Consider the following 9,141-nt stretch of genomic DNA (forward strand, 5'->3'; position numbering starts at 1 on the left):
GCCAAACCGCTACTTCCCCAGCCTTCTCTTTCTCCTTCTCCGAAGACATCTCTCTCTCTCTCTCTCTCTCTCTCTCTCTCTCTCTCTCTAAGCCGTCGACGCCATCCCCTTGGGTCCACTATCAACCTGCACAGGCGACACATCGGCCCCCTTCCTGCTCTTCATCCTCCTTCAGGCACCGACGGTGCAACGACAAGGAGGTGGACGACGACAGATTGGAGTAGCGGACAATATCCTAGAGTTGTTTTCGCATTTTCTATTTTAATTAGGGTGTTCTCTGCAAAAGTGGGCAGTTGTCTCGTATCTGGATGTATGCAGTATGTTGTTTTTCTCTCTGTTTAATCTAGATATATGTAATAGAAAAAGGACATCAATCCTAGCGAACTTTCGCCAGCAAGGATGGCAAGCGCGAACTCCCCGAATGGTAGTTTGTGTGGCAGGGGGTGGCATTTTACAAAACTGCCATGACAATTTGTTTAATTTGCATGGAGTTTTTGGCAAAAACTGACGCCGTCAGATAAAGATCAGACGACTCGGGGGCGTTCGCTGGGATCCCACCCCAGAGAACGTTCGGCAAATAACATTTTTCGTAAAAAAGAAAATTGTCCCACGGCCGGGGAGACAGAGAGACAGAGTCGGGGCGACCCCCGTCCCCAACCGTGACTGGATCGCCTCGTAACCGCCGTGGCCGCGGCGATGGAGGAGACTCGACGCCTCGTCGGAGTCGGACCAGCGCCGCCTGGGTGCTATGAGCCAGCTGCGCGTGCTAAGAAGGCCAAGGACGCGCGGTCCATGGAATCCGACGACATGGCGACCAAGACCAACTACAGCGCCGCCGCTGCCGCATCGGAGGACTCTCGTCGCCTCCTTGAATCCGAATCAGCGGCTAGGCCTTTCGTGCTGCCTGGTCCGGCTGATGAGGAAGTAAAGTCAAGGTGGGCGGCGGCTGGCCGCCGCCGCGCGTGCAACTGGCTGCGGCGGCTGCTCCGTTCGCCTCCTCTCCATCCTCCCCCCCGACTTCAGGTAATTAGTCGACGGTCCCTCCTTCCGATTCGATCGATTCACTGATCCGCGTGGCGTGCTATATGTTGTGTGCTAGGCCTAAGATGTCACGTTCGGAGATAAAAGCACTGAATCACGATACTATGCTGCAATGCCTTCAGCTGTACAACGCCGCCCATCCGGTGATACATTTTTCCTCACTCGATCAAATTTTACTTGCAATTAGCTGCAGCCAATCAAACCTTAAAAAACATTGATCACCAATGCATAGAAAGCTGGCACATGGAAATTATATTATTAGGCCTGACAATGCAATGTGCTTATGAAAAGTAACCCTTTTTTCTTAATCACCGGTGCTTATTTGTATAGGCGCCTCTGCAATATGAAAAAGCACTCATGCTTAAGCAAAAATCGGTTTATTCTTACTAGCACTGCCTAAGCACCTTGCATTGTACATCCTAGTGGTTTGTCATGAAAATTACTTTTGTACCATTATACATTTCTAACAGATTTCGCTCAGCGATAATTATAATAAATTTGCGTATAGGGGGTTGTAGTAATTAAGTGAAGTCAATCAATGATGCATCTTTGTTCTATTTTGTTTTACCTTGCTAACTTCACCAATTTATTTTTCCATGATTTGTTTGGCTGGTCAGGGTGATGAGTACGAACCTGCTCCTGGTAAGGTGACCAGACGCGGCAAGCTTGACAATTACGGTTTTTGGACTCATGGCAACTTTGTGGCTCGTCGGAAGCGCTCTGGCTGCTTCTTTCCTGCTCGCTCCGCGAACTCTCTTCTTTTTTGAGCTCATTGATAGAGGTGACGACGATGAAGTTCTCACATGCATCCCCCTAGGTTGGTATCTACTTGCTAGCTTGATGTACCCTTACCTCCCTGTTGCCATGGCATGCACCATATGTACTTTAAAGAACCATTGGGTTTTCATCATCTGGAGAGGTCTATTGCTAGTGCCCAGCATTTCACCTTAATAGACACAATGTACCACTCTACAAAGGAAGCCCTCTGGAACCAATTGTTGACTTCTTTAGGTTGTCTTTGACATTGTAAATTTGAGAGGTTCATGATCCAATTGTGAGATAAGAATGGGTGGCCCATGCTTTTACGAGGGTGTGTAGTTATGGTTTTTATTTATTTCTGCTATTTTTTGGTTTTGACCATAATTTTCTCTGTGTCAATTGTTTTAAAATAAATATTGCATCATGTGCTCATTCTTCTTCCATAAATATGTATTCTACTTCATTTTAATCTTTATGCGCCTATAATGGTTTGGAAAGTTTATCTGTGCAGCTAATTTTACTGTACATACTATGCGCATGCTTCTGTGTTTCCCCTTTCAATGCATTCTGTCATTTACCTGGTTTGTTTTGGCAATAAGACAGTAAGGATTATAGCAAAATGAATTCCTCTGTTTCTCCTTTTTGTTCTCCACATTTGTCTTCTGTACTCTTGTCCATATTCCTTAGACTACCTCTTCACACTATATACCTGAATATTTCAAAGCAACAATGTTAAAAAAATGAACAGACTATATATTATTCCTTGATTCAGTGAGCTTCGTATTCTATACCCTTCCTACTGGAAGTTTAAGTCTCCTTACTTGCCTCAGCCAACCTAGGATTCATAAGACTTTGGTTCCCTCTTCTACCTCGCCATGTCCTTCCAGCCTGAATTGCCTACTTTATGGCTGATCGCTCCAGCTCCTATAGCAATGCTACGTTCTCAAGTCTGCAGTCTCATACTTATCTTGCATTGCTTATTTCATTAGTTGAGCTTGAGCAGCTGAGGGAATAATCAAACTCTGCTACCGTGTGTCGTCCCTCTTCAACTGTTTCCAGTAATTTAGATGACCCCATTCCTGTTTATGCATCTTTGCTTAACCTTATGTGTACTTAGATTCATGTGTGGATCAGTGGATGAATTGCAGGCAGCAGTTGCTTTATCACTCTTTGCATATAGAATTGGGCGTTATATCATGCTTAGAGGCACAATGCACATGTTTTAGGACAGGGATAATTAATGGTATTTTCCTTGATGGTATTTTCAGATGAACCAGTTACTGAAGCCTACGTTTTCCTTGGTATCCCTCTTGGACGGGGTACCCGTCGTAATGGTGAATGTATGTCTCTCTAGATGTATATATAGACCAAGTTACACTGTACGATCGATCTCTTACATTGTCTCTTTGTTACTGGGCCTGTTTTTTCAGTGGACTGTGTTTGCAAGACATGCTACCGTCGATTTCATGTCCCACATGCTGGTCTGACGAGGAAATGTGGATGTGAAGATAGCAAGGTGGAGAGGGTATGTAAAATGTGCTATCTTGACGCCGATGTGTTGCATCCCTTCCGAGGAGGATTCCGTTTTGGCCATCACCAAGAGAGCTTTGTAAAGCGTTACTGCTCCTACTACTGAGTAGTGAGCCCTGATTCAGTCACTCTGATAGGAAACAGACTTGTTGTATGATGCTTTAGTTAGATTTTGTCGGTGGCATACCTTTTCGAATGACCTATGTAATTTATAGTGCCTGGTCATCATTACTAGTGTAAATAAACTAAGTATGGACGGGTCGTTGTATTTCTCTAATATTTTGTGCTTCAGTGTACAGTCGTTTGGATGCTACAGCTGGGATTTGTGGTAGGGCTGCTACTAAATAATAGCAATGTACTATCTCCAATTAGCATTTAACCCGTTCCACAGTTTGACCTGAAATGCAAGAAAGCTAAATGTCATCCCGCTGATATTGGGATGAGAATAAAATTGACATGCCTATAGGTAGCTTTGGATTACGAAATAAATTTTTCCATGTGATTGGGAGGTTGGAAGAAATATTTCAGAATTGGCCAAACTGGATCTTCAATCAAAATACTGCATGACCATTCCATTTTCCTATTTTTTAATTAATTTGTTCACCATTATTGGAAATGCGGAATACTTCTGTATCATATCTGATTTTTTTTATTATCTCTCCAAATAGTTTCGGCAGAAAGGAATTTGATTAAAACTTAGACTCTAAACCATTTTTCTCGTTTGCAGTATAAAATGCTTTCTTGCTTTTTTCTTTCATTTTGATGAAGAAAGGGCAGATTTGATGAGAAAACAACATAGCTCCCAAACAACATCTCAGCTAAAGGCGAACCAACCTGTGCTAGATGGTTAGGATTAGATGATTAGGAGGACAGTGGTTTCCCCAGCCCATCAGAGTTTAAGTCCTAGACTCGACACTAGTGCTTGTATTTTCCTAGATTTTTCCTAGGGCTTCCGGCGATGTGCGTTCAGGAGAGGAGACGTTCCCATCGACTACGAATGTGTATGTGGCGACTTCGTCAATTTCAAAATAATGTGCCGGCTCAGTCTCTCGGAGGTGCCCATAGAGATAGGGTGTGTGTGCGTTCATAAGGGTGAGTGTATATGCGTATGTATCAACGTATGCGTCTGTGCTGTGTTAAAAAAATATCTCAGCTAAAGCTCATGAGTTGCTAAAAAAAGCCAAAGCTCATGCAACATAATATATGTCCTTGATTGTACTAGTGACTTCACTGTTCACATCGCACGTGCAATAAAAAAAATTCTAGACTTTGGCCCTGTTTGGATACTCTAACCAAGGTTAGAGTTAGAGTTAGTTTCTAACTCTAGACTAACCCTGAACTAACTCTAACCAAGATGGTTGTTTGGATCACAGGGTTAGATTGACAATAAATGCATTTTTTCTCACTTTCTAGCCGGATTTGGTGTGGCCTTGAATCATAAAAGGTTGACGAACAACAAATACTCACTTCACATCGCTCTTGAAGAAGCCTAGGCGCAATCAGTGAAGACTCCACGAATAAGTGAAGCCTAGCCGCAACGAGGGGCGCCAGTCGAGTGGCTTAACGGCGACGGGGGCGCAAGAGACGACGCCGTGGCTCGAGTGGCTAAACGGGAAGGGATGCCGCGGTGCCGGAAGGAGCGGGATGGGGGCAGGGGAAGCGGTGGCGGGATGGGGGCGACGGGCGGGCGCGGCGGGGAGCTGCGGGACGGGGGCGGCGGGGGCTGCGGGAGCGGCGGCGGGGGTGGCGGGATTGGGGCGACGGGGCGGGGCGATTGGGGCGGCTGGCTGGTGCGGAAGGATGAGGTACGAGTGCAGGAGAGGGTATTTTTTTAATGAAACCAACCACATCTAACTCCAATTAGCACTTCCCCACCGGGTTGGATTTTTTTGCCAGGTTAGAGCAACTAACTGCTATCTAACTCCACCTGTTTGGATCCTCTAGGGTTAGTTTAGCCTGAACTAACCAACTCTAACTCTAACTGCAGCATCCAAACAGAGCCTTTGTATCTGGTTTGAAAACTAGACTTCTTGTCCTGGGTTCTTTTCGTCACTTGTATATACGTTATAACCTAACATGCAAAATAAGAAAAAGCTCAACCTAGATAGAGTCCTAGAAAAATTGCAGATCAAAAGGCCCATCCCAATTTGGTGGGATGCTCGAGTAACTTAGACGACAGCAACCCCCGATGCTATGCATCCATTACTGCGAGATGAACTCACGCTCGTCTATAGAGATCGTTGAAAGTGGGTTGATCCAATAATTGGTACCGAGCGGTTTTGTGAAGATTTTGAGGGCTGGTTCACCAAACCTTCCACTTAGTTTTGGCCGGTTTTGCAAGGTGCTACGTGATTATTTTTCTTTTTTCTATTATGTGTTTTTCTCTATTGAATTTCATTGGTTTTCCTTTGTATGTATCTTTTTTTTTACCCTTTTCCAAAATATGTGTTGACTTTTTAACATGCGTTGACCATTTTTCGTATACAAACCGAACATTTTTGGATACACGTTGTTTAAATATACTATTAACATTTATCCGAATAAATGTTGAAATATGTAAAACGCACATAGTACGTTTTTTAATACAGAATGAATATTTTAAAGAAGAAGAAAATCTAGTTTTTGGAATTGGTTTTAAAAGCCTAGATTCTACGCCTGGATTCTTTTCCACTTGTGGATACAACATAACCCAACAACAAAAAAGAAGAAAAGGCCAGCCTAGGTACAACCCCAGAGAAAAATGCAGATCAAAAGATCCTTCCAATTTTGGCGGAACGCTCGGTCGATAACTTAGACAACAACAACACAAAATCAACATGCGATGAAAGAAAAAATATCATGAGATGGGAAGAAACAGGAATAAGGTCATTTTTAATGTGATTTAATTAAGTTTCATCCACATACACCCGAAAGGGGCCCTATTCATAGTTTTGAATACCTTCGGGGAAGAAGGATGTTATTGGAGAAGCTGCAGACACAAGAAGAACAAGGGGTCTGGTGCGGTATCTCAACTGTGAAGTCCCCGTTTTCTTTTATGTTTCATTCAGTCTGTTGATAGGTTGTTACGCTCACGCTTTTAATAGGTTGATCTTTGCACCTTGAAGATTGGTACCAAAGGAGTGGATGTCAATTTAATTGATGAGGAAGAAGAATACTCCCTTCATTCCTAAATACCCCCTAAACTAATATAAGAACGTTTAGATCACTACTACTAATATAAGAGCGTTTAGATCACTAAAGTAGTAACCTAAACGCTCTTATATTAGTTTACAGAGGGAGTATAATTCTTTTTAGAGATTTCAAAATAGACTACATATGAAGCAAAGTGAGTGAATTTACACTCTAAAATACGCCTATATACGTCTGTATGTAGTCCATATTGAAATATCTAAAATGACTTATATTTAAGAACAGAGGGAGTACAAAAGATTGAACTCCAAACTACTACTACCCAAAATATACCGTACCTAGTATATTTGTTCGAACATATCACAATGCCAAGATATGCCTTATTTCTATGTTTTATTCAATAGTAGCATAATTATGATAAAATTTACAGAAGAGTGAAACCATGGCAGGAGCTCTGACTTAACATCGAAGACTTGCACTGAAGGAGCTAAGCAAGAACATAAACATCGACAATACAATGTTTATATTCGGTGGTGCTGCCAACAGTTTTGAGTACATAGTATATCATACAAAATTGTTCCTCTGACAAAGCTATGCTACACATATCTGTATCTGTACACGATGTTCCGCCGGGCGCAGAGTCTGCCCTTCTCTCCGTCTCCCATTGGATCATGCCAACTCCCTGACAAGAGTTCGCTTGAAGACTTCGGCTTCCCTTGGCTTGATCATGCTGGTATGCTTAGCTAGAGCTTAGCTAGTTCCTGTGGTTACTCTGAATATTCATCTTTTCTCAGTTCTCACACAACGCCCTGTACTGAAGCGCTGGGGAGGATATTGCTGCTGGGACAGCATTGCCTCTTCCTCTCAGGCGCCGATCCGGTTCCGCCTGCCGCCGCCACCTTCTTGACGTCGCCGGAAGCAGACGACAACGGAGGAGAAGAGCTGCTCTCGGCGGCGCGCTTTCTCTTGAGATGCCCAGGCGGGAGGATCTGATCGAGCACGTAGGACGGCAGGTCCTTCCTCCGGGTGTGCGAGACCTCCAGCTCCATCCCGGGCCTCCAGAACTCGTACGTGTACACCTCCTGCTTGAACCCCTCCGTCGTCGCGCGTAGGTCGAACGGCACCTGGGGCTGCTGCTGCTGTTGCTGTGGCTTGGACAAGCCCACGAAGAAGGATGACGTGCAGTGCAGATCATGGGGCTTGGCGGTGTAGGCTTTCGGGTTGGGATGGCAGAGCAGCATGCCGGCCGTGGCCATCTCGACCCTGCTCACCAGCTGCCTCAGCCGCGACTCCACCCACCCCTTCCACTCCCGGAGGTCGGCCTCCCCTCCGGCGACCTTCACGGCGACCTTCAGGTAGCTCTTGTACGCCTTGAAGAACTGGAACGGCTGGAACAGCGCGTCCCACCCGCCGGCGCCGCCGGGGCCGGACTTGAGGATCTCCTGCTGGCAGATGCCGTTGCCGATCTGGAGCTGCTCCGTGATGGTCCGCAGGGTGGCGTGCGAGACGTTGTAGCACGAGTTCATGCATGGGTAGGCCGGCGTGATGACGGGCATGAGGTGGCTCTTGTCACGCGGGTTCCGCCGCGGGTCCCAGACTGGCAGCCGGAGCGCGAGCTCGCCGCCGTCGTCGTGCTCGATGTCCCGCAGCAGCACCGGGTTGGGCCACTTCCACTGCGCGAAGATCTTGAAGAAGCGCGGCACCAGCATGCTCGGCGAGGCGTTGGGGTAGAGCTGGCACACGCGCGCCACCAGGATCGCCCAGCCCACGCCGCCCAGGAACCCCATCACGTTGGAGTAGACGCCCCGCGCCTTGGCCCAGTGCTTGATGCATCGCAGCGTTGTGCGGAAGGCGCCGGCGTCCGGGACGAGACGCAGGAGCTCGTCGGCGACGCGCACGCCGTTGAGGCTGCGCGCGGAGGCCAGGTCCATGCCGCGAAAAACGGAGCGGTCGCGCAGGTCGAGGTCCCTGGGCACCACCGGGAGGCACAGGCCGGCGTACAGGAGGTCCACCTGCACGCCCCGGAATCGCATCTTGATGACGGGCACGTGCGCGCGAGGCACGGGCTGCAGCTCCGTCACGGCCTCCGTCCCCGCCAGCACGCCGCCGAGCACGGCGAAGAAGTCGTGGTCGCGGTCGATGTAGGAGGGGCCGACGACGAGGGCGTCGATGTCGGAGCCGCGGCCGTGGACGCCGAGACGGTACGAACCGAACGGAATCAGAAGGGCGGTGGCCTGCTCAGCCATGCCGTCGGGAAACCCTCGCTGAGCGGTGACGCGCTTCACCCACCGGTCGACGATGGCCTGGAGATCGCGCAGCACATCCTCGCGGGCCGCCAGCTCATCGGAGGTCTCGTACAGCCCGGCCTCACGGAGAAGAACCTCTAACCGGCTGGAGCTCTCGTGGTCGGCCGGCGTCGGGCCAACCAGCGAGATCGGCGTCATGATCGCGGTGGTCCGTGGTCAGTTCTCGAGCTGCGGTTGTGCCACCGGTAGAAGCAGGGCATAGAGAACGCTCATGCTATTATTTATACACAAGTGGGATGGTCTAGTCGGGATTGCTTTCAGATTCAGAAACTGGCCAATACGTTAGCAAGGCAGAGGTTGAATCGGACTGCTCCTTTGCGGTTGAGTCGCTTCAGCTCATGGATGATTATCTCGGACCTGACTATCTGAGGCCGCA

At 47.6% G+C, this 9,141-nt stretch overlaps 1 protein-coding gene and 1 long non-coding RNA gene across 3 annotated transcripts; one reads left to right on the top strand and one right to left on the bottom strand.

Annotated features, from left to right (window-relative positions):
- Positions 1-632: 632 nt before the first annotated feature.
- On the top strand, positions 633-3,673 carry LOC123049987 (uncharacterized). Of its 2 annotated transcripts, XR_006423694.1 has the most exons (5): positions 633-1,023; positions 1,100-1,184; positions 1,659-1,858; positions 3,069-3,140; positions 3,231-3,673. It is a non-coding gene; the product is annotated as an uncharacterized lncRNA (long non-coding RNA). The 2 variants fall into 2 exon arrangements; XR_006423695.1 differs by lacking the exon at positions 1,100-1,184.
- A 3,246-nt stretch (positions 3,674-6,919) lies between these two features.
- Positions 6,920-8,938, bottom strand: LOC123049988 (nuclear poly(A) polymerase 4-like). The gene has a single exon (XM_044472838.1). The coding sequence runs from the start codon at positions 8,901-8,903 to the stop codon at positions 7,257-7,259; it is 1,647 nt and encodes a 548-aa protein (XP_044328773.1). The 5' UTR covers positions 8,904-8,938; the 3' UTR covers positions 6,920-7,256.
- Positions 8,939-9,141: the final 203 nt, after the last annotated feature.

This window comes from Triticum aestivum, chromosome 2D (genome assembly GCF_018294505.1).
Source record: "Triticum aestivum cultivar Chinese Spring chromosome 2D, IWGSC CS RefSeq v2.1, whole genome shotgun sequence".
NCBI classification, from domain to species: domain Eukaryota; kingdom Viridiplantae; phylum Streptophyta; class Magnoliopsida; order Poales; family Poaceae; genus Triticum; species Triticum aestivum.